Raw genomic sequence first — 27,264 nt, forward strand, 5'->3', positions numbered from 1 at the left:
ACGGGAGTGGCCCGAGATAAATATCTTTCCCGGGCCGGGATTTGAACCCGGGCCTCTGAATCATAAAGCCAGCATCTGATCCCCTCGACTACGGCCACTCCATAAAACGATGGATATCAATAGTAGATAAGATATCTGCAATTCAATTAAATAAGATGACTTGTTGAATGGGTATTGTTTATTGTTAAGATTTGTTCAATGTGAGGAAAGTCTACATTCAGGCATTGTTTGGGTAGACAAATTAAGTACAGAGGATGAGAAAAAATTAAATTGATGGCATAATTTCAAGAAATGAAAACAGAATAAAGAAAACTAGTCTTATCTTAAGAAATGGGTGAAGGTAATTTTAAAAAGATAGTAACAACGGATAAAAAATGAATCATAACAATAATAAATCGTTTTAATAACAGTTGAAATGAAACTTTACCAGTTGAAGAACAGGTACTTTGACAGGCTTATCATCAGTCTCAAATCAATTCCCTCATATCACCCAAGCACAAGTCCAGGACTTGGGAATCATCCTCAGCATAAATTGCAATTGAAATCAACTTCTCATCATAGAGAACTTTTGGCAATAGTATCATAAAGTTCAGTTCTCCGTTGACTGAATGTAGGTATCTGCTGGCGTATATTTGTCACCTCATTCAAATCTGGAACATGACAAAGACAATTTATAAGATTCAAGTATTATATCAATGCAAGAGAGATTCAAAAATATTATCCACTTCAATATTTCTATTTTGTGTTTTCACTCTTCTGTTTTGTTTTTCGCTTGCTTATGCTATATAATCCCTTTAGATTTCATTCCCAGACTGTACTTTTTTGCTGAATAAAAAGACTAGATATATTGTCCAACAACAGATTTATTAATAAATCGAGATACCGGTTTCGGTTATCGGTAATCGGCAACATAATCAATCTCTAGTAAACTAAAACTACAATCAAAGAGCAGCAAAATTTATGCCAACGGTCGAGCACCGCTATTGGTGGAAGCCGTGACACCTATCAAGTCTGCGATTGGTCTAGACAAGTTTATATAGGCCACTCTTGTGCCATACATCAATGTTATCCTTACTACACCTAAATAGACTATTCAAAATCGTTTTAGTACTGGAAGGCAACATGAAGACCATTCTTTCTCAATGTTCTACCTCTATTTATCAGATACAAATTCTAAATATAAAATCGTTATCCAAATCTTTGCTCAAGGTTTGTCTCCCTACATAGCTTGAACAAACTTTCAGGTTGGCTATTTGTTTGATTTTACTTATCATTGCTCAAGGGTGTATTGAATAAAAACTAGAATCTAGTGTTTAGCAACTAGCTATTAGTTCTAGCTTGTGCAAACATACAGTTGAATAATGATGCGCTAGTTGTAGGTGCAGTTACTGTATAGAGACAGTTTTTCCATTGCATCTATTTCTTCCCGCCGCCGCCGCCATTAAAATGACATCTGTTTGAGTTTTATAATGGGGATTACTTGGGATTATAAGTAAAATCGCTCACGTTTTTCCTCACGTTCATCTGAACTTGCTATATTACTTTCATGATTAATTAATACATTCAAGCTAAATAAATTGAAATTGCATAACTTAGTCCTATAGGCTACTCTTATTTCAATATTAACATTTTAATTTTTACTTTCCTTGCCCTATTACCATAGAGAAGGAAAGTATTGCTTTCCGAAAAAAATAAGGTATCCCAATTTCTAAATTTGTATACGTTTCAAGGTCCCCTGAGTACAAAAAAAGTGGTTTTTGGGTATTGGTCTGAATGTGTGTGTGTGTGTGTGTGGTGTGTGTGTGTGTGTGTATGAGCGTCTGTGTACACGATATCTCATCTCCCAATCAACGGAATGACTTGAAATTTGGGTCGTAAGGCCCTAACAATATAAGGATCCGACACGAACAATTTCGATCAAATGCGATTCAAGATGGCGGCTAAAATGGCGAAAATGTTGTCAAAAACAGGGGTTTTCGCGATTTTCTCGAAAACGGCTCCAACGATTTTGATTAAAGTTATACCTGGGACAGTCATCGATAAGCTCTATCAACTGCCACAAGTCCCATATCTGTAGAAATTTCAGGAGCTCCGCCCCATCTATGCAAAGTTTGATTTTAGATTCTCAATTATCAGGCTTCAGATACATTTCAAACCAAAAATTTTGAGTGGAAAAGATTGAGCATAAAAATCTCTACAATTAATGTTCAGTAACATTTTCACCTTAAATTGAAAATAAGCTCGAAATTCGAGAAAATGTGATTATCCATTGAAAACTGTTGGCAACTGTTAATTCTATTAAATGATTCACTATGAAGAGAAAACACACATCGTGTGTCTTCAGCGTTATTGCCCTGTCACCAGCTGGCTCAAATCTTTGAATAGTAGACTTGAGATGCGCGGGAACACTAGCGTCAGGTGATCAATTCTCATAACGGCAAGGAAAGTTGTGTGAGTGCGCCACACCAGATTTTTTTGTAAGTTGATGGTTTCCAATTTCCAAAAATTACCACAAAACTATTGAAATATGCTATTAATGTCTTAATATGTTACATAATTATGTTTTAAATCGGTAAAAGGAGTGATAAGTTCCAAATTTCCAGTGCAATAAGATAGGATCATAATGTTTGCTTGGAATCTTAATGGCAATGGCGGATTTGTACCACGTGATTGAGCTAGCCAAACAGAAGCGTGACAGTCAATGGTTACGTACTCTGTAATGCTCTGTACTCTATATAGTAACTGTAGCTCTAGGTAGACGAAAGTAGGAATAATCAAATGCTTTCCGGGAAATTCGTTGGGTATGATCACATTGGATGCACATTGTGATATCATGCATGACAAAGCGCGCAGATGAGAAACAAAATCTGGAAAGAGCCATAGAAACACTCACACTGAACGCGTGCACTTGCAAGTGAACATATCAAATATGGGAAAATATACCAAGATATAGCAAATACTAGGTCTAGCAGCTGTTACTACGTCAATTTTCACCCGCACTAGGACTAGTGAACTGACCTATATCGGCGATAATGGTTTTCTCGGCGAACTCGGCCTGGTGCAGCACCTTGCCCCAAGGGCTGACAAGGATGGTGTGGCCATAGGCCTTGTAGTCGGCGGCCAGGTCTTGGGCGGGGGACACGGCAGCCACAAACACCTGCTCGTCGACCGCACGCGCACGTGCCAACAGCTCCCAGTGCAGCGGCCCTGTGGTCGTGTTGAATGCCGCCGGGTAAATCAGCAGGTCAACGCCTACCACATTACATTAATATCAACAACAAACAACAATTGCTTGCTGAATTAATAAATCAATTAGTACAATATCGTCACTGTCATAGAAATTTGTATTTTTGGAAAAAATGTTAAAACATTTATGATATTCCTGTCTGGAACAGTTTTATTAGATGGGAGATGGGAAGATGAATGTACATTATATAGGAGCAATACCAATGTGATTCAAATACAATCATTATAACGTGGGCCTCACTATTCACTATAGTAGGCCTATTACATCTCAACGGAGCACAATGTACTATTACCAGGTCTACTATTCGGACATATATGTGCTATATGGACGTTTCAAGCGACCGAAAAAATACTATAGAGTTTAATACTATACTAGTAAATACTATAAATACTAGTATAGTAAATACTATACTAGTTTCCAGTGTAATGGTTTATGTAATAAAATGATCGACTCTTTGGATGTTCCGCCGTGTCAATATTTAGTAAATTTCCGTTTATTCAAGTTAAATGTAATCTACTATATTTTAATGGCACAACAAAGGAAGCTATTTCATCGTTTTTAATAAATGAAACTATAAGAAATGCATATTGGAAAATCTCTTGAAAACACAGTGACTACCTACTCTAGATACATAATTGAACAAAATGAGTGAACTTGACTTTGAATCCTTTTGGTACAGTAGTTCCCTCTAATTCAAATCAATAATTGTTACCATATTTTTATCTCTTTTCAGATATAAAGATATGTTTGGAATATATTCAGATAAAAGATGTGTGTGTGTGTGTGTGTGTGTGTGTGTGTGTGTGTGTGTGTGTGTGTGTGTGTGTGTGTGTGTGTATGAGTGTATGTGCGTCTGTGTACACGATATATCATCTCCCAATCAACGGAATGACTTGAAATTTGGAACTTTTGAGGTCCTTACAGTATAAGGATCCGACATGAACAATTTCGATCAAATGCTTTTCAAGATGGCGGCTAAAATGGCGAAAATGTTGTCAAAAACAGGGTTTTTTACGATTTTCTCGAAAATGGCTCCAACGATTTTGATCAAATTTATACCTAAAATAGTTATTGATAAGCTCTATCAACTGCCATCAGTCTCATATCTGTGAAAATTCCAAGAGCTCCGCCCCATCTATGCAAAGTTTGATTTTAGATTCCCAATAATCAGGCTTCAGATACAATTTGAACGAAAATTTTCAAGTGGAAAAGATTGAGCATAAAAATCTCTACAATTAATGTTCAGTAACATTTTCACCTTAAATTGAAAATAACCTCGAAATTCGAGAAAATGTTATTATTTCAATTGTAAACTGTTGGCAACTGTTTATTCTATTAAATCATTCACTATAGAGAGATAGCAGACTTCGTGTATCTGCAGCGTTATTGTCCTGTCATCAGCTGGCTTAGATCTTTGAATAGTAGACTTGAGATGCGCGGGAACACTAGCGTCAGTTGATCAATTTTCATAACGGCATGGAAAGTTGTGTGAGTGCGCCACACCAGATTTTTTATTTTTCTTTCTATTTATTGTTATCATAATATTGTAGATTATTACAGCTCTTAATAGTTTTATTTTCATGATTACCTAGTTTTCGGTAAAGCTTTGTCATTTCAGAAAATCTGATGTCATAGCATATTGCAACGCCTACTTTGCATTGGTCGACGTCAAACGTTGTCAGCTTATTGCCTGAACTCAACACATCAGACTCACAAAATCTTACTCCTCCCTTCACATCGATGTCAAACAGATGCATCTGAAAAACAATATGGTTCATAACAATAATTGAACAAAGTTCTCTCAGTTTTATTGATCAAACTTCAGTGATTGAAGTGATTTAATAAAATTGTTTCAATTAAAGTGGTTACTTACATTATTAACTCTGAAATTTGATCATTATTTTTCTAATATTCGAATCCAATTTACATTAAAAAAAAACACCTTCTACATTCTTTATGAGTTTCATATCAATATGCTCACTAGAATTGAACTAGAATTATTTGAAATGCTATTCCCCAGAACGACTGATCATCAAAAGGAATCAGGACAAAACGTCCCAGATTTAATTATTGGAACACTCAATGTGAGAACACTCAAGATAGAAGATACATTCATAGAACTGGAGGAAGCATTACAGGCCTCTAACATTGATATCCTGGGTGAAGAAGATGACACTCAGTGCCAAGGAGCAGTGGGTTCATCTTCCACCAGTTTGGAGAAACACCAGGTCATAAACGTGTTGGATTCCTTCTTAGAAAGGATTTGAAGACAAAAATGTCGAGTTCAAGAGGATATCTGGAAGAATAGCAGTGCTAAAGTTAAAAGCTCAGGGAAAATTGCTATATATTTACAAAGTTTATGCTCCTACTTTAATGGCTGAGGAAGCAGAGCACAAATCTTTCTACAAATTACTTACCGCAGCTCTAAGCAGGGATGAACGGGCAACACTTTGATATAAAACCACATTTTTGGAAGAAGTTATATAGGATAAGATGAGTATGATTTTTTAAAAATAAATATGCAAAAATAAGAAGACAGATACAAAGTGTAATACTCTATGGTATTACAATGCACAGTTTAGCACCAGTATATTTGAAGCAGCCGTTGTATGATGTAGTTAGAAGAAAAGCAAATACATTGTTCAATGGAATCGAGCTTAGAATATTGGGTATCATGAGACCAGAGTCTCTTGCAAAATCACTGATTTGTTCAGATACTATTTTCAAGATGAATTCAGAGAAATAAATGAAATGGGTTACGGCTTGAGGAATAGTCTATTTAGAGCAGAGCAATACAATTATAACTATTGCCAGATACTATTGAAAAGTAGAATTCTTCCTCACCTGTTGAGTGCCTTGCCACCAGAATTGGAAAAATACAAGCAAGAAGTAAAATAAAAACAAAACTTGAGGATTACTTTATAAGACTTTTAGAATAGAACGTTATGTTAAAAATTTTAATAGGTTGAAACCACGATTGTATATTCATGACGTAAAAAAAATCATTTGAGAATCTGACTGTAGAGTTGATTCAGCCTCAGTGTACTGTCTCAGCTTGGTTTGAGTCCAATTATTTCAAACTTAATGAAGAAACGACTCAATACTTGATACTTGGCTTGAGAAATATCACAGATCAGGTGAGGATACTTGGACTTCCCAGCTTCCATATGAATTCAAAATTTACAAGGAACTCACACGTTGACTATATCTGTACAAAGCTGTCCAGAGTAATATACAGGCAGCTCATGTAGAGCGTACCTAAACGCTACGCGAGGACTGCCTAAATCTCTTTCTTTCAAGGAATTGTGATATATAGATTGGCACACTGGGGTGCAGCCAGCGGCGATGAAAACGTTCTCCTACTGCGGAAGAGGGCTATCACAATCATCTCTGGCTCTAGCATCATTGACCATTGTTGCCTACTGTTTTGTGCTGAATCGGTCATGACTGTCATTTGCCTCTGCACATTTATATCCCTCAAAACCATCAAGTGCACCTTGAAAGGTTTAGTCAAAGGAGTGAATTTCATGAGTACAACACAAGAGGCAGAAGCCAACTCAACTTGCCCTTCACAAAGCTGAGTAGGATACAAAATAGCGTTGGTAGCCTCAGCATGAATCTCTTCAACCGGCTGCCAGCATGAGCGAGGGCTCTCACAACACGGGAATTCATACATTACTGTATATGGACGTTTCAAGAGACTGCAGAAAAAAATTATAACGGTGTGTGCTATATCGAGGTTCTACTGTAGATATTAAAAAAGTGAGGTTAGAAAAATGAACAACTGACCTTTCTGTGGAGGCCAATCAATTTTCCCTCAGGACTCCAGACTGTACACGTGTTGTAAAATTTATCTCCACATTTCTCAGGAATGGAGCCACCCACTAAATATAAATTATTCTTCTTTGCCGTTTCAGACAATACACTGCAAGTCTCTCCTTCAGGTATAGGTTCAGCATATTCAGGGAAGAACTCTAAGCAACAAATATAAGATAATTTATTAAAAAATTTTATCAATACAACAGAAAATAACTTGTGAATATGTAATATAAAAAAACCATAGAGCAAGAGAATCAAGTTAAAAGATATTTGAAATTCTTGTGGATTATTGAATGAAGAAATATATTAGTATCTTAGTTATTAAATAGTAGTAAGTTATGTGAAACAGTAGTTATTATAAAGGAAATAAGGAAATTCAATTGACTCAGCACAAAACAATTATTTATTAATAAACGTTTTCAATGGACATGGGCATTTTCAACAGGTATGGTAGGCTGCTGATATATTTCAAGATTTGATGATGATAACTATGGATTTCTAAGATAGAATCGAGGACTTCAAGGACTTATGAAAAAATATAAAATCCAATACGGCATTGTACTACGTAATCTAGGAATTAAATTACTTCTGAAAATTTTTTGCTTAAAGAAGATTGTTGCTTGTCGGTAAATTTGACAAGAAAGCGCATAATTTTGCTCAGTCTTCCATTCTTGTACAAGAAATTCCCCTTTCTATCCTCCCCTACCACATGTTCTAAAATAGACTAGCTACTTACTGAATAAATTGGCTTATTAGAACTCTATTACTTGAGATTTTTCTTGTTCCCAGTCAAAATTTAACTTTACGTGCTGATATCCAACTGTTAAAAACAATTGCCTAAGGATCGAAGTTCTTACAAAATTAAGCTTGCATGGTAAGTGCTTAATTGAACTTACTTGTTCCATACGGTGAGTTGAAGCATTCAGGTAGGGCGACCAATCTGGGATTCTCTTTTTTTGCTTCAGTTATCAAGTTGACAGCTTTCTTAAGGTTTTCTGATTTATCTTCTCCTACTAACATCTGTATCAAAGCCACTCTAAGACCTGGAAAATATCATTCATTCAATTAAAATGGAAGTGTTTGGTAGCATACCAAGGTCAATTCCAAATTGAGGGCTGAAACAAACCAGGTGTTTTTCAGACGTGTCGGAACGGCACAACAGGACAGGAAACTCTCTGATTGGCTGGGCTTATCAAGAATCAGCCAATCTGAAAAAACGCCTCATGTGTCTCGACCCTTACTGTGATTAAAACGTTTTATAGTTTATAACATTAATTTGTATTTCTTTAATTCATATTATATTTTTTATCTCAATATAGAATGCTACAAAACCCGAATAAGTTACCTTAGTCAAGTGGTTCATATACATACGATCGAATTATCAAATTATATTTTATTGCAGGCCGGATTTTGGGACGTGTCAAACTTTAGTCTGCTAGCACAGCCTAATCCAGCCGGTGGCATATTGAACCACCTACACACTTTCCATTATGATTTCCTGGAGTATCACAATGGAGCAATGAAATTATTGAATATCTACCGACGAGCATTATATTCTTGAAATGTGCAACAAGCTGTCAAGAGTCATATATCTTTTCAGGAAGTTGAGGGCACTGCTGAGAAACAATGTTGTTGTACCATACAGTTTTTGGTAGACACATACAGTTATGCGTTATCCTGATCTAATGCCAGAGACATTCTACTGCTCCAAAAGAAAGCTCTTTGAATCATCTGGCAAGTATTATGCACATTGCCAGCCAATCTTCCGCAAATTGGCATTCACACAGTTTGTGGATACTACATCCTGGCACCACTGCTATATGTGAGTAGCAACATTATAATGCTACAGCAATGATTCAATAATTTTATATCAGCCAGCAAATACACACAGTATACTCTCATTAAAATGAGATTACAAATAATAAGATTACAATAACAATAAATATACAGAGATAACACATAACATGCAATGCAACAATTTTTTTAAACAACAATTCTTCTTTCAACTTAAATAATTCAAATACGAGTACAGTTAGTTTATCTGCCTTTGGATTATCCCAAGGAATAGTTTTATCCCCTCTTTTTTTATATGTTAATAATCTTCTAAAACTAAATATCGAAAATGGAAAAAATAGTGTCTTTTGATGATGTCACAGCTATTATTTTTCCGAAGATAGCTGGAATAATGTGTATAGGGTTGCTGGAGAGGATATGAATACGATAAAACTATGGTTGGAATCAAATACACTTAGTTTAAATATAACTAAAACCAAATGTTTAATCGACAGAGGCTGGCTCAAACAGCACTCTGGTTTGTGGACTGTATCAATATTACATTCGAGAACTTTTGGGTTGTCTGGCGTCGGGTAGCAAATTGAACAATTAAAATGGCTAAGTGCACAATAACATAGGCCTACCTTCATGTCCAAATCCCCCTCCACCACACAACGCCAGACAAGAAAGGGAAGCATTCATAACGTCCGAACATTCCGCCCACCTTGGAAGAACTTCCAATAACAAAAAACAAAAAACCACCTATAACGAACCCTACTAGGGAGACTAGGGAAAAAAAAGGGAAATATCTTCACTCCTCAGGGGCCCTTGAGGAGACTTAGAAAAAAGGAGTAGGAGGCCCACGGAAAGGAGAGGATGGGACGAGAAATAAATGACTATATACAACTAATATAGAATAAAAACAAGAAACAAAGCAACTTGGGAACCTTTCCCACACATAAAACGAGAAACAAAAAAACTAACCACTAAAACTTATTGAAGTTCCCTTCAATAAGGCCTAATCTTCATCAATAGGGAGGAGACATACCCTATTGACAGACTGGTGAGACTTCCTTTTGCAGTCTGTACCTCCACCACTCTCACAATTCCATCCTGTTCAAGGAATATCTTCGTTATTCGACCAAGTCTCCAGTGAAGAGGGAGTAGGTTACTTTCCTTTAAGAGAGCCATACGTCCAATGTTAACATTACTATGTTTTCTGTACCATTTTGTTCGGGTTTGCAAACTAGATACATACTCCAATTGCCAACGTTTCCAGAATGAGGATACAATTCTTTTGAGTAAACTCCATCGATTTCTCAATTTCACCAATTGAATTGATTCCTCTGAGTCTTTACTCTGTGTTGCTAGTGTAATTTTTCTTGCTTCCAATTCAATCTGTATGGAATTTTCATCATCATTACCGTGGGTTTGGTGTGGCCAGCACTCCAGTGGTTTGTCTAACCAATCAGACCCATTCCACCACAGAGAATTACCAATTAATCCATTGAGAAATAGTCCTCGACTAGCACAATCAGCTGGATTACATTCGGTTGACACATATCTGAATTGCTCTGTAGACAGGTGATCCTGTACTTGACTTACACAATTTGCCACAAACCTAGCCCAACGATGAGGTGAAGACTGAATCCAACTCACTGCCACAGTTGAATAAGTCCAAGCTGCAATATAATCTATGTTTATAATTTTTGAAAGCACTTTTTGAACTTCAATACACTGATGCGTAGTACAAATGGCAAGAAATGGCGATGATGATACACCATACGACATAGTTGTTAGAGTATACTCTTTCATTTCTTCTCCCTTTTCGGATTTTGTCCATTTTATTTCAACATTATCCTGTCTATCATCATCTAACTCTTCCAATTTCGTTTCTCCCTTTCAAAAACATCTTCTCCAATTTCCTTTTTCAGTATGGGTCTTCCCATTGGTTTGATTTCATGTGGACTATGAATCACTTTTAACTCTTTCCCTAAATTACCATTGATCGGTAAATAACTGTTGAAGGCTATACCTTGTTTACCTGGAACTTCTTCTAAATTATCTCCCAATTCTTCTTCTCAAATCATGGTAACATTTTCTCCGACATTAGTTTTAACTTCAAGATATCCCGATATCTCCCTCGTATTTGTTTCCTTGGATGGTAATTCTACAATGTATCTACCAGTATTCAAACGACAAACAGTTGATTTGTATATCTCCTCACAAGCCATTTCACTTTCCAATAATTTTTTTGTCCTAGGTGGCTCTTCTACGACCCAAAATCGCTTCACCAACTCTTCTGAATTAGCATTGGAATACATGCACAGATTATTTGAGATAGTAGAACTCTCCTCTGATACCTTACCCATCAGGCAGTAGCCCCATACTGTTTCTAGGGCAGATGGTGTACCCGCTGGACCAATCACCTTTCTTCCAGTCAGAATGAAGGGGAAGTATTCAGCACCCAATAAAATATCAACCTCCTCTGAGAGGAAAAATTCAGAATCTGCTAGCTCCAGTCCTTCAATATGTGCCCAGTACGCATTTTTTATCTGATTTGTAGCTGCTATTTTGTTGACTCCCGACACGGTAATTTTTAATGAAGGGGAGTTCGGTATTTCAAATTCACAGTTAGTAATTTCATCTGTCACTTCCAGTTTAGTATCAGATAATCCATAGATTGGCAAACTATGTGTTTTCTGTACCACTAAACCCAGTTTTTTCATGCATCGCCTTGTAATGAATGACTCGGTGCTTGCACTATCTAATAATACTTTGACCTTATGATAATTGCCTTGATTACCTCGAACTCCCAATTTAACAGTTGGTAACAATACTAAGGAACTATTTACGTTCGAAAATACTTTCTTCGCTGAGTCAGTAACAAATGTCTGATGGCTTTGATCAGCGACGTCGTGCACGTCTACCCTGCTCATTTGTTTATTACCGGCCAATGTGTTGGTGTTTTCAACAGGCGGCTGTCTCGGCTCTAAATGGAGGAGCGAATGATGACGCGAATTACAGTGACTGCACGGCTTCCTTCTTCTACAATCTCTAATAAAGTGCCCTGCCAATAAACAGCCGATACATAGTTTCCATTCTTTTACACGTTTTAATCTATCAGATGGTTTGAGATTCAAGAACACTTCACAATTTTCCAGTTCATGAGAATTATTACATTCAATACATTTCAGCTCGCCCGATTTCGATTTAACAATCATAGCTGAAGCCTTGTAATTTCCCATAGTTGGTTTCGATTTCCCAAACTGCTTACGTGAGGAGGCTTCTGACGATGTAGATGATCCCAATAAATCAGTGGATTTAGTAGCCTCTAAAATAACAGCTTCATCATTCAAAAATATTTGGAAGTTTTTCAAATCGGATACTGTTCCATTTCTTAGCAGTCTCTGCCACTTCTCTCTCAATTCTTCAGTCAGTTTTTTACGTAAGACAAATAATAACGGAATCGACCAGTCATTAACTGCATGACCAATTGGTTTTAGTGCTGCAATATACTCAGCTAAATGAGTGATGAATTTTCGTAGCGAGTCTGGTTGCTTATTAACTGCTGGCATATCAAAAATTGCTTGCAAGTATGCGTCAGTCAGATTGTAAGAGTCATTGTAGCGATTCAATAATAATTTCCATGCCTCAGCATAATGATCACTTGTCAATGGGACCACAGAAATGACTGACAGTGCATCGCCTCTCAGTACAGACCGAAGATACATATGTTTTTGTATGTCAGCAATTTGACCATTATTATGAACCGTGGCTTCGAATAAATCTTTAAATTGACTCCAAATTTTCAAATCGCCGTCAAAAGTCATTAAAGGAAGCTTAGGTAGGGCAACTGGCGAGATATTTCCAGTTGTAGGTGAAGAAGCTACATTGGAAGAACTAATATTCAAATTTGTTTGAGTGGATGGTAAGGTTTCGAGAATAGCCTTGACATTGAAAAAAGTGTCATCAAATTGGCTCATCAAATTTTCAAGGTCACTTGTTTCCAATCGAGGATTTTGTTTGTTATAGTAGCTCTGCATCTTATCTATTATGTCATTGAACTCCACCTGGTGGTGATCGATATGCTCACCCATAACTTTCAATAAATTCTTCATTTTTTTATTTTTCGGATCTTTTTCGACAGCTTCGGCAATTTCATTAATCCGTTTTATTTTACGAATTAATGCATCTCTTTGAAATGTCAAATCTTCTATAACACCCATAGTGAGGCGATAACAGTGAGCGCTCGTCGAGAGAGTGAGACAAAGAGCCAAACAAGAATAAGAGGGAAAACACGAGAGCAGGCGACACAATGGAACGAACAATGGCTGGCTTATCTAATCATACAAGCCAAGCCAGCATTTCAACTTATGCTCGGTAGAAATGATCGGTTACAAGGCTAATAATACCGTATCGATACTCTTGGAACAAACAATATCTGCTATTAATAACGAAGTAACGACAATAATCAATGCAAATAACTGCAAGTATCCTTTGAAAAAAGTAACAGTTCCAGTTACTGTTACAGCTAGACGACGTATAAGTCTTCCTCTACTTATCGACACGAACTTGCCAGTCCAGCGTTGTGGCGCCAATGCAACAATCTTACGCAATAATACTACGACACAATTATTTACGAAACTATTACTTGTTCTACTCAATTTCCAACTTAAATTGAGCCCAAATTTCTTAAGAATACCACAATTAAAGCGTATATTCATCTACGACGACAAAAACAAGCCATATACACAGAACAAACCAAGAATAAAATAGGCATAAAAAACGACAAACCTATTAGACGATATTTCAAACTTATGTCCTATTCAAATTCGATGAACAAATCAATCCCGGACGGTTGGACCAATGTTTAATCGACAGAGGCAGGCTCAAACAGCACTCTGGTTTGTGGACTGTATCAATATTACATTCGAGAACTTTTGGGTTGTCTGGCGTCGGGTAGCAAATTGAACAATTAAAATGGCTAAGTGCACAATAACATAGGCCTACCTTCATGTCCAAATCCTCCTTGCTTCCAGGATCCCGGGTCCAGATCACGATACGAGACGAGACGACACTTGTAATAAATCACAATAAATAATCAATAGATCACTTTGCAAAAATCGACATTACGAGAGGTGAGCTGTTCAATTGGCTGTCAATCGACGACTGGCCACAATTATGCATTGCGCATCACCGTATAATTGCCCCCTCCACCACACAACGCCAGACAAGAAAGGGAAGCATTCATAACGTCCGAACACCAAATTTATTAGATTTGCCGCGAGTGCAGCTGGAAAACCCAATGGTGGAACAAAAATAAGATTACACACAAACTATGGAGACACACTAACATGCAACTGTCCGCATATTGAAGAAGTTGATGAAATAAAATATCTGGGAGTAATGATTGACCAATACTTGAAGTGGAACTCCCACATAAGCTTTATTTGTAAAAACTTAAATACATTTCCTATAAATTCTATAAAATAAAGAAAATCTTAAATCTAGAGTGTTTAAATCAAGGTGTTTATGCGCCAAATGAGGATTCCCAATCACAGGTAAAGGATGGTTTTTATGAATCATTCTCTGCAGTTCTAGAAGCAGTAAACAGCAAAACCGGAGATTGGGTTGTGGGACAGTATGGCAAGAATACATTGAATGAAAATGGGTAACGCCTAATCGATTTATGCACTCAATTCTCCCTGAGAATTATGAATGGATTTTTCCAAAACATAAAAATACACAAATACACTTGGATTCAACCGACAAGACACTTGAAAACAGTCATAGATTATATCCTGGTGAAAGTAGGGTCCCATATAAGAGTAAATGAAGTACGTGTGTACAGAGGAGCAACCTGTGGATCAGATCATCTTCTTATAAAAGACAAATTTCTCATATTACCTGCCCCTCAAAGAGATAGCAGTGACGACAGCAGTGACAAAAGTATATATAAGGCTGACAATCCAAAATATAATTTGGAAAGTTTTAATAATTATTCAACTGACTTTCTCTACAAGTTGAGGCTGGCAGGCAAAATGCAACATGAGAATCAGAAAAGGCCTGGTCCTTGATCGAAATTGAAATTGAAATTTATTGCCAAAACAAAATTACAATATTACAATATATTAAGTTACAAAGTGTTAAACAAATAAGCAAAACTCAAACTTAATTATTAGATCAAAACTTAATTTATCTTTATTTTGGCGACTGCTGGCATAAGTAAGAACTTGAGAGCCAGCAGTGAGTTTACATTATTAGATTTAACAAGTTTAGCGCTTAACTAAAATTTGTAGAATACTTATTCTATTTGGCTTTTTAAATAATTATATATATATGATTGAACATCATCAAAGACTTACGAATAACTAAAGAATACTTAAGAGTAACTAAATCTATTGTAGCGTTAATTTAAAAAAGAAATTCCTGTTTATCCACAGATAGTATTCTGTTTATCGAGAGACTGGATATTAGATATTACCGCGCACAGGCAAATAAGCTTATGTGGGTATCATCTATAATGTAATAAAGGAAAGAATCGTCTTATACACGTACAGAATAGAAAATTGACGAATGACGCATCATCATGCCTGGACATGATTAACTTGAAATTTTGCATATAGATTCTCAATTTACCGAGAATGGTTATAGGCCTATTCTAAATTCTTTAGATTTCAGTAGGTCATGTTTTCAGTCAAGTTTTTAATATTAGACCCTTGAGGATCAGGCATTACCTGCTAGTCTGGAATAAAAAACTAATAACTGTACCATTGTATAAAAGCTAAAGCTGCAAGTACACCAAAGTTGTCAACATTTTTTTTCACAAAATATAGACATCCACAGAAAAATTGACAATTTTTTTTATAGAAAACAAGTTGCTGTTCTTGAATGTATAACAACAGAGCTTGTCAATTTTTTGCCCAGAGAGCGTAGTCGGCGTGGGTCTGTGGAGGGTGAACATCCTTTGTTGGCAACTTTTTCTGTGTTCGCCACACTGAATGAGAAACTTTGTTGAAAACAAGGATTTCAACAAGTTGACAACAGAATTTTGTTGTGCATTCTAAAAATTAGCAACAAATTGTCACAAATAAAAAACTACCTATAAGTTGACATCTCTGCTGTAAACATAGCTTTAGGATGCTGATGCTACATCATAGCCTACTGTAGCCTACTAGGCTGCACTTTAGTATATGGGCCGCGGAATCGAGCATTGAGACCCACATAGATGAGGTCCAAACGAATTTAACCATTCATCACTTTGTTGGCGATTTCCAAGGATTAACTGAACAAACATGGTGGAAAGTTGAAATAAAATTTCTATTTTTATTTTTTATGGCTACAACAGGTATTAAAATAGTGCAATCTCATACAAAATTTGACGAGGAATCCAATGAAACCGGTTTCGTAACTTCAGTAGTTTTTGAGATATTGCAAGAAAAAGTGAAATTATTTGGCTTTAAAAAAGATTAAATTGTTTACATGGTGTTTGATAGGAAGGTACCGTATTTTAAACTATTGGACTTTGTAGAATGATGAATTCTGAAAAAAAATGTTCAGCGACTTGTTTCGAGATATTCGGGAAAATAAAAAATTGCACACTCCATACATTTCAATTTTCATTCTATATCATTTTTTGCTATTTTAAGTGGGTATTAAATTTTACTATCTTATGCAGGGTTGTGTTAGGACTTGGTTATGTGAAGTTTGTCATTATTGGGCTTCATTTGGTTATGTAAGGCATGGTTAGGTTAGGCTTGGTTTGGTTTGGTATGGTTATGACTCATTAGGTAGATCCAGTGAACTCTATACTAACTGGAACGGGCTGTCCAATGCTAAGCTACAACTAAAAGTGTGTAAGGCGGAGTGAGTGAGACAGGCATATTGTGTGGGATTCCCTTCTCTCTCGTACTCATACATTTAAGCAGGTTGTTGCAGCTCTTGAGTACGATTTTTCATTTTTAAAGTTGAAAAATGGATTTGAATGAGTATTAGGGCTATCAGTATTAGATCACAACCTTTTCTCTTAAATATTGTGATGTACGGTATTGCATTTGGATGTAAGAATGGGCATGTTAAAGGAAATGAAATACCATTTCACAGGTAAGTCAAACATTTTTAGTCTATTATTAATTTGAAGAAACCTTTTTGTTTTACATGCATTTCCAATACGTTTTTCTATATTGATCAGTTTATTTGACCAAAAACGAAACAACAAATTTGGTTTTATTCCTAGTATACTGTGATAGTTTCTATGCTAATTGAAAATGATTAGGCCTACTTTATTAGCATCCAAAATAAAAAAACATAGTTGAAGAACAAATGAATCCTTATTCAAAAAAGAACAAATACAAATGATTAATAATTTCTGTGTTATCATCATGAGATGACATAATTTATTTTAGGTACCGTACCTACTTTATTTTAGTAGCCTACTTTTATTTTGAAAAATATGATATTGCTATCAGCTGAATTGTGATTAATTTTTGAAACATTTCCGTTTCAAATGAATAATCGTTCAATTTACAATATTATAATAATTATTTAGCATATTTTACTGTTTTCTTATCATATGGTCATAATTATAATACAATTAATATAAATAATGTTTCTTCATAGATTTCTTTGCATCATTTCTGAAACTCCCACACTTACATGATTTGAAATATTATCAGAATACCCAGTGCATTGCTATCATTATATATTTAATAATCCTGTGATAATAATCATCATATTTAATAATCATCATGAGTCAACATAATTCATTTTATTTATCTACTTTTATTGTGAAAAATATGAGATTGTTATAAGCTGAATTGTAATTAATTTTTGAAACCTTTCAATTTCAAATTGTTCATTGTACTCTGGTAATTATGTAGCATATTTTACTGTTTGCTTATCATAGTCATATAATATAATAAAATGGGTGTAAGTGCACGTCCAGTGCCAACATACCTATTATCAAATTTTTGGTTGGGATCGATTTAGTATGTTATTTTGAGCACAAAAATTAAACGACGCTCACTATTGTTTTTTAAATAAACTAAGTTCAAAGTAGCACAATTTTACATGCATTTAACCTATGAGTAGCAGCCATTTTGATTATTGAAATCATCAAATTATGATATTCCTAATCTGAGTTTTCCTAACCCAAAGCTTTTCCTAACCTAAGATTTCCTAACATAAAGCTTTTCCTAACCTAAAGCTTTTCCTAACCTTAGCTATTTATGGTTGCTACTTATAGGTTAAATGTATGTAAAGTTCTGCATGTAAAAACAATAGTGAGCGAGGTTTAATTTTTGTGATTTTGTGCTCAAAATAACATACTAAATCGATCCCAACCAAAAATTTTATGACAGGTATGTTGGCACTGAACGTGCACTTTAGCCATAAAATGTTTCTTCATTATTTGCTTCATTTCTGAAACTCCCACTCTTACATGATTTGAAATTACACCAATGCACACCTACATAATTCTACATTTATAGCCTGCTGTAAGTAGGCCTATATTATTAAATTGAGATATTTCCTTCAACAATAACAATAAATCATATAATCCAAAAAACATACTATATCCTATCAAAATAAACATAAGACTGTGTTCAATAGTTTCAATTAAACACAGCCCTCCTTTGGACTGTGTACAAACAAAATTCGGGATTGGAATATTAAGGACTATGAGCCTGTTTTTTCATTCCCAATCACTTCATGACAGTTTATATTTGTCCTTGTTAAATAAATAAAAATAAATAGATGATATGCTTCTCTGAAATCTGGCCCAAAGTTATTCCCTTGCTTGTGAAAAGTTGACAATACTAAAACTACTGCAGTCACAAATGAAAAAAATCTTTTCTCCATTCATATTCAACCTATTTCATTATTTTTGCTCTCAAAAAGTTAACAATGAACTGCTTAATGAAGGAAAAATAACGCTTCCATGGAATAAGACATACAATATAGGAATAAAATAGAAATTGAAACTGTGCAATGTATTTTTCCATAAGAGCCAATGTGTAACAAAATTACGAATCCCACAGCAATGCGGGTTGCCTATCTTTACCAGCTGCCTCACTTTCTTTGTGTTGCTAGTCCATTCCAGTTAGTATAGAGTTCAGTGGGTAGATCTGGATTAGGTTAGGCTAGATTGGGGATATGTTAAGTGCTTAGTTAGGCATGCTTTGGTTAAGCTTGGTTCGGTAAGCTTGGTTAGTTTAGTCTTGATTAGGAAAGATTAGACTTGGTTATGTTGGTTGGTCAGCAATGTTTAGGTTAAGTCTTGTTGGTCATGATTAGGTTAGATTTTTTTCATTTAGTTAGTTTATATTGAATTCGTCTAGGTTTGGTTAGATTGGGTTTGGTTTAGGTATGTAGGGTTTGTATTGTATGCTATATGAGTTTGGTTAGGTCAGGTTTGGTTTGGTTGGGTCACATTAGTTGTAGTTAGATTAGGTCTGGTTGAGCTTGGTTTGGTTCTATCTTAGATTAGGTTTGTATTTGTACTTAATATTCCTGAAAGTATTAAGAAGTTCCGATTTAAACCTGTAACAGAAAATTGTATGTTGGAAGTTGTAAAGCATATGTCTGCAAAGAATAGTAAGGACCACTATGGACTGTCCAATGCTCTAATAAAGAATATTATCAATTATTGTATTCTAACCTCGTTCACATACCTTGTAAATAAAGTCATTGCAGAAGGGAAATTTCCCACCTCACTCAAAATCACTAGAGTAATACCGGTTTTCAAGAATGGCAAACATAAGGATATTACAAACTTCAGGTCCATTTCTATAGTTCCTATTTTTTTGAAAATAATAGAAATTCTGCTTGGAAAGAAATTTTGCAAATTTTTGGAGAATGACTTGCTCTGTAAGACTCAGTTTGGTTTCCGAAAAAGCCTATCAACCACCCATGCTCTGATTAAATTGGTGGAGGAAATTCTGGACTGTTTTGAGAAGAAATGTTCTGCTTCTGCTGCTGTATCATTCTGCGACCTCAGTAGAGCTTTTGAATGTGTTTCACATGACATCCTGTTTGCAAAGTTGAAGCACTTACAGGTTGAAGGATTAGCAGTGGAGTTATTCTCCAGCTATATTTGCAGGGCAGAACTCAATATGTATGTGTGGATGGTAAAAGCTCGGGTACTTTGTCTGTTAAGTGTGGAGTACCCCAGAGCTCGGTCCTGGGTCCTTTGCTCTTTCTTATTATGATTGATGATTTGAGCATCAAAGTCCCATCGACAATAGTCTTATTGCAGATGTCAAATCAAATTGTTCTTCATTTATCATTGCATTCATACAATATAAATAGTTTCACAATATAAATAATAATCAGTTGAGGTAGTCTTATATACAAATTAAAGTTGCTTTCCATGACGCAACACTATATAATAACTTTGTTGAAGTTCTGACTTACTTTTGTATATCCATACAAAAGTAAGAGTATTTTCACTTCAAAAGTGTTTTTTAAAATTCAAGTTTGATTTTAACAGTGGAAAAGTATGGATAATACAACAGAGTAATCACGCCAAGAGGAGAAAATGGATCCATGCATACAGGAACACTCATAACAAGGTTATGAAAACATCCCTTTCCATTTCATTCAACCAGTTTTGTCTACACAATAACATTATTCCTAACTATGCAAAATCAATATAAAAAATCAAAACTCATCTGCTCAAAAAACTAAAAAACAAGCTCAGAATCTGTACATTAAAAACAGCATTCAACATTTGTACAAACAAATAGATAACCTCAACCAGAAAGCATACAATCTTCATTTAAAACTGAGTTCAGAACTACATCACATAGAATTTAATGAAATATTATCATACAATCAAGAAATTATAGATTCTACGAAAAACAAGTTGAAAGCCAAAACTAACTCAACTTATGAATACCCAGAACCCAACTGTAACATCCACACATAATTTTCACAAAAAAACAATCAACAACACTGAAATAGAATTCACAAAAACAGAAATGAAATTACTAGACAAAGGATTGAAACACAACATCAAAACAAACAATCCTAATTCACAATCCCAATTATTCAATACCACAATAGACACAGAGACTGCAATACAAAACACTACACTACCTGACCAAGAATACTTGAGACAGGACATAACAAGAAACAGAAACAATTTCTGTGTGTTTTTGAATACGCTACAATACTCTACGCTCTACTCTACTCTACGCTACGCTCCGCTTTTCTGTGTGTTTCTACACTGAGACCGAGAGTGGTTTGTCTCCAAACTATCGTTGTAATACCAGAAGCCTACACAATTTATCATAGGGTGTTTATTACAGCTGGTAACTTTAGATGCTAAATCATAGGCCTATTATCCCAATATAATCTTGAATCATGATTATCTTTCTGTTCTTCAGTAGCCGCTAGGCCGACAATTTCAAAAACATAGGTCTGTAAAATGAATTAATAAATCATTATTTGCCACCCTATTAAAATTTCTGGTCAGAAACCATCCCTAATATTCACACAACATATTCCGAAATTTTCATGCCGTTATGTCAAGTATTTTTGAAGTCATAGAGAACAAACACACAGTCACAGACATTCATTTTTATATAGATAGATCTCGAATTGAAGATTCGATTCCAATGTGAGAAGAAAAATGTAATATTACAAATACCCCCCTCTTGACATAAAAAAATTTTACTGTTTGAAAATTCAAAGAAAAAAATTTACATTGACCCTAATGAAAATTGTTGAAATTTAAATTTGAGAACAGTAACAATTTTTTCTAGAAAAAACAATACATGTCATCCAAAAATATTGAAAATTATTATAAAAATTCATCAATAGCGTTTGTTATATGTTTCCAAACAATATTTCAAAATATAGAATATCAATATTACTTTTGATTTAGCTTTATAATTTAAAGAAAAATATCTCAACAGAAAGTTTAATATGTAAAGAATAGTTTTTTGAAATTGCACATAAATTTAATAGATAGAAAAATTTAATTTTATTGCATAAAAAAAAATTTAGTATGTTGAATAAAAAAATTATTATTATTATTATTTTTTTTTTAAATGAATTGATGAATTGTTACATTTAATTTTCACATAAAATTTCAATAAATCAAAAAATGTTCATTTCTTTCACTATTGACGCGGTTGATTTTATTGATGCACATTTTGGAAAACAGTCCGTTAAGGCACTCAGTATGATTTTCAGTTAAGTGTGACTCCAGTGTGATGACGTTAGTGTTGGGCTGATCTGGATGCACGTAGTGTTGGGCTGATACTTGTAGTCGACTGCTGCATACCAAACTCGATACAGGTGACATCTCAATTAGCATTGCTTCATGTTTGTAGTAGACGGCTGCATTCCAAACTTGATACTGGTGACATCTCAGTTAGCATTGCTTCATGTTTGTAGTAGACGGCTGCATTCCAAATTCAATACAGAGTCACATAAATTTTGTATCATATTTGTAATTATACAATGTACATTTCAGGCTTGAAATGACAATGTAATTCGTTTTTTGGAAAAGAGATAGACGCTGCATACAGGATTAATTTAGGTGAGGTTTGGTTTTTTGATATTTTCAGCTTTCAAGGTTTAGAGTTCTGCATACAGGAATAATTTAGGAGAGGATTTTTTGAATCAATTCTTTCATGATACTGTGACTGTTCTTCTGAATTCAAAGTTGTGAATGTGAACATGGATGGCAATTACCTCCAGGTAATGCAGTAGTGTTGAAGTTTGAGATACAGAGTCAGCAATAAGCATTGGCATTGCTATTGGTGTATGCTTTGGTGTCGGCTTTGGCATCGGCGTTGATATTGGCATTGGCGTTGGTGTAGCTATTGACATCAGCACAGGCATCGGCGTTGATTTTGGTGTTGGCATCAGCATTGGCGCAGATTTTGGCATCAGCATTGGCGCAGGCATTGGCGCAGCTATTGGCATTGATTTTTGTTGTTGGCATTGGCGCAGATTTTGGCATTGGCGTAGCTATTGGCATTGGCGCAGGCATTGGCATTGATTTTTGTTGTTGGCATCAGCATTGGCACAGGCATTGGCGTAGCTATTGGCATTGGCGCAGGCATTGGCTTAGCTATTGGCATTTTGGCGTAGTTATTAGTGTTAATATTGTTGTAGGTATTAGTGTAGGCATCAGCATTGGCACAGATTTTGGCATCAGCATTGGCGCAGATATTGGCTTCGGCGCAGGCATCGGCGTAGATATTGGCGTTGGCATCAGCACAGGCATCGGCGTAGATTTTGGCGTAGTTATTGGTGTAGGCCGCAGCGTTGATTTTGGCGTAGATATGTCACACTAGTTCGAAAATCACCCAAATGTTCTTAACACTCTTCATGGCGTTCACTTGTTGCTGATTTCGAGATTCACATGATAACTATTTCAATGTTAATGTCTGTGCTGTACCTGTTGTCTTAAAATGCTTATAAACTAAAAAGAAAAACTTTGATTAGGCTATCAATACAATCTAATACACATAAAATTAATTTTAAATATATATGAAATTGAAATTTGTTAACATCTTATTATACAGTCAGCAATACATAAATTGTGAAATATGGACATATCAATGATAAATTTAAAAAAAAAATCATTCTTCAAAATAGAAATATAATTTCATAACACCCTGTATCATTATCAAAATTGTAAAAAACAAACATCAGATTATCACAACAAAAAAAATAATTTCAATATATATTTCAATAATTTCAGACATTTGGTCTTCTATTCACAATCATTTCATAATATATCTGCATTTCATTATTATTTAATATAACATTTCATTTATAGCAAGTTCATTTCACATTTATGATTCATCATTCAGGGTTTCAAAATTATTTAGTTTTAACTTTGTGTTCAAAAAATTGTATAAAAAGCAAATTATTTAATATTGTTAATCATTGTTTGTTGGATACTATAGTTTATTTCGACTTTTCAATGTTCTAAACACAAACTACATTTCATGACAAAACTTTACTATCAATCATTAAACAAGAAACCATTCAAAACATCAATAATATTTTGCTTCAAAGGCAAACAATATTCATAAGTAATCATCATTTTGCATCTATGGCAATCAACATTATTAATCATTAATTTGCATCTATGGCAATCAACATTATTAATCAACACAAAAAATATTATCTCATTACTGCCTCTCTAAGTCATAACCTCTGTTATTCCTTCTTCAGGCAATAATGGGTTTCCATCTCAAAAAAAAAAACAATCACATACCAGCAAAATTCTAATCAACAAACCCCACTAAAAATTCTACATACACTCCAGCATCCATTTCAAACGATAATCAATCATATCAAAATTTATAGAACAAACAGTTTTAAAATTTGAAAAAAAATATCAATTACAAAACACTTTAGAAAAATTTAGCCTTTAACTCATTTCAATTGATAATATAACACAACGTTTTAAATTAAACCAATTATTTTTTAAAATAATTTAAAATTTAAAGACTGTATAATAAGTATAAACATTTCAAGATTATGATACAAAGATGATCAAGATGAAATACTGGGTAAATAAGTTCCCTAAAAAATACAAACAAGAGAAAAAGAAAACTGGGTAAATAAATTCCCTAAAACAATACAAAGAAGAGAAAGATTAATTAGAGCCTATCCTACATGTCAGTACTGAACTTTCATGAGGAAGTATATTTAATAAAATATACTACTATGGAATTTTGTAAATTCCAAGTATGACTCTAATTTGTTATAATTGTGAGCTATCACTCCCACAGAAACAACTGGTGAAGGAAAAAAAAATATGTTGACTATTGTGACTGGGTGGATAGTTCCTAGATGTCTGTAAGGCAATGTGATAGCAGACTCTAGTATCGGACCACAAAAACAAAAGTATGCAAAAGGTTTTACAAACATTTGATGTTGCAGTCATAAGGTTTTTATATCGCAAACAAGTAGGTCAGATAATCGAGTCCAGCCGTATGTGGTTCACGCCCACACCTCTAAAAGAATCACACCTACTTGTCTACCAAAAATCCAAAGTATTGGACAGTAAAGAAAAAATAAAATGCAAAATGGGTTAAAAGCCCAGAAGAAAACTATAACCTAATTACATATGGCTTATGGCACAATATGCAATGAAAGATGAGAACAAGGGACAAAATTGCTCTGAAAAACCTAATTACCTAATATGATACCTAAAAAAAATAGACATGATTAAAATATGTAATACATGATGAAAAAATATACCGCAAGCAAACAATTATTTACACAACAATGGATAGATTTTGGAAAAGTTAAGTTTTATCAACAATTAAAGATTAGGAAAATAAGCTACTATTTCAACTTCTAATATTATTTCAGAAAAAATACAAATTTAAATGACTATGGACAAGATTGGTTAAGATATGTATCATAGAAGAAATTTACTGAATATTACACAAAGACAGGAAAGAATTGAAATTTGAAAAGATCAAGGGCCAAGAAAAATAGGCTATAGGAAAGAAAAAAGACACAATTATGGACTCTTACCATACACTGCGTAGCGATTATGCTATTCTGAATCCCGGCATAACACAGGATTCCTAATCATTGTGTGTTGGGGAATACCCTTTCATCATGTGATTCATTGTCATCATCTTGTAAATAAGCAACTTGAAACAACCTTTGAATACTAGCACATCAATGGAAACTTTGTGTTTTGTTTTCTTCAATAACATGATTTTATTCATGGGTTCATTTGTTTTAACAAAGCAATTTTGCTCACAAAAGTCAATCATGCTCACTTGAGAATGCATTGCATACACCTTTTCAATTCTCAGTTGAAAGTTGAACTCATCAACTTGACTCAAAGCAACATTCATTTTGTTTACATTATTCCTAACCTCCACAGAAACCTGTCTCATGTAATCATTCATTTTATTTACTGTTTTCCTAACTTTCGATGTAGTAATCTGATCCATAGAAACATTCGATTTGTTTACTGTTTTCCTAACCTTCAATGTAGCAATAGTACTTTCTTGATAGTTGACTTTCAATGAAGACAACTCCCTACCTACTTCTTTACTCAATTCTACACTTTCACTATGGTTGACTTTTTCAACAACAGTAACTAGGCCTACATTTTCAGAAACTTGAATGAGTTGATCTTGTAACTTAACACTACTATCATCATGCTTCAATTTGCTTTCATCTTTATGATTTTTAATCAATGTCTCATGTGCATCTTTCAATAGAAGGTTTATACTAACCTGCTCTAGTCTTATGCTAGTACATTCTTGCTTCATATCATCAAACCTAGCACTTTGATCTTGTTTCAATTTATCAAACTTAGCATTTTGCTCATCAAATCTAGCATTTATCTCATCAAACTTTTGTGTTAAGAATGCTATAAGATTCAGATCATTTTTAATGTTTGCCATTTTGTAATATGCACTGATTCATTAAAACTTGATCTCTCTTGAACCGACTTCCCACTCAGCAACGAACCATTCATAACCTATCAAGATATCTATCCACTAATAATTTCTATAACCAGGGATTTCATGGTGTACCATTTGGGACATATTTATTTTGTAATTCGGTCCCACCACAGGGGTAACATTTGCCGTGCTACCAATTTTTCCTTAAACGGTTGGAATAGCATTTAACACCTATCAAACCAAGGACAATTGTCGGCTCCAATAAAATAGATTCTTGATAAACTGTGAATGGATCTATTGCCTATGAATGAGAAATCCAGTTTTCAGAGCAAATTAACTTATAATCTTCAGATGAAAATACACAAAATACAGAAAGAGAAAATATCTTAAGACTAATTATTTCAAGTAACTACGAACTAAAATACTTATCTAGTTTACAGTTGAAACATAGTGGCTATTGGCTTGACTATACAAACAGCAAATTATGCACAAAAATTTATATAAAACTCAATTTAAAACATTAATAAATTCACTTAAACAGACAATAATTCAGAGCACAAAATTACACAAGCAACAGTCAGCCATGTTTTTTTTAGAAGAAAAAACAGAACAGGAAAAAAACATAAGTTGCCAGTCACGAAAACAACGCCCTGTTCAATATCGATCTCCACAGACACGTCATCAAAAAATTATAACTTATAAGATTAGAATTCACATTCTACATCTGTTCTCAATAAAACTTTATTTTGAAAATGTTATTTTAAATTTTTATATATATATATATATATATATATATATATATATTCTATTTAAATAAACGATTTATTTAGTAATTTGTTAACCCTACCTCGGTGACATTATGGAACAATGCAACAAACATTTACGATAATAAATTCTCCGTCAAAAAATTTGTCCGTCTATTGATAACTCTGACATTTATTATAAAGTTCCATAGATCTCGAATTGAAGATTCGATTCCAATGTGAGAAGAAAAATGTAATATTACAAAAAGCATAA

At 34.4% G+C, this 27,264-nt stretch overlaps 1 protein-coding gene across 4 annotated transcripts in view; it reads right to left on the minus strand.

Moving 5' to 3' along the window:
* Positions 1–156: 156 nt before the first annotated feature.
* LOC111045512 (omega-amidase NIT2) overlaps positions 157–27,264 on the minus strand; it is a 31,509-nt gene continuing 4,401 nt past the window's right edge. For 3 of the 4 annotated variants that reach the window (XM_022330946.2, XM_039432484.1, XM_039432482.1), the window contains exons 2-6: positions 7,963–8,109; positions 7,037–7,221; positions 4,836–5,004; positions 3,019–3,252; positions 157–650 (exon numbers count right to left, since the gene is read on the minus strand). In XM_022330946.2, the coding sequence (XP_022186638.2) occupies positions 556–650; positions 3,019–3,252; positions 4,836–5,004; positions 7,037–7,221; positions 7,963–8,109 (830 nt within the window). In that variant the 3' untranslated portion in view covers positions 157–555. Of the gene's footprint in view, positions 651–3,018; positions 3,253–4,835; positions 5,005–7,036; positions 7,222–7,962; positions 8,110–13,852; positions 14,020–27,264 lie in introns of those variants that run through there. The other variant, XM_039432483.1, reaches the window with a different exon arrangement.

The sequence above is a fragment of the Nilaparvata lugens genome, chromosome 7 (assembly GCF_014356525.2).
Source record: "Nilaparvata lugens isolate BPH chromosome 7, ASM1435652v1, whole genome shotgun sequence".
Classification (NCBI taxonomy): Eukaryota; Metazoa; Arthropoda; class Insecta; order Hemiptera; family Delphacidae; genus Nilaparvata; species Nilaparvata lugens.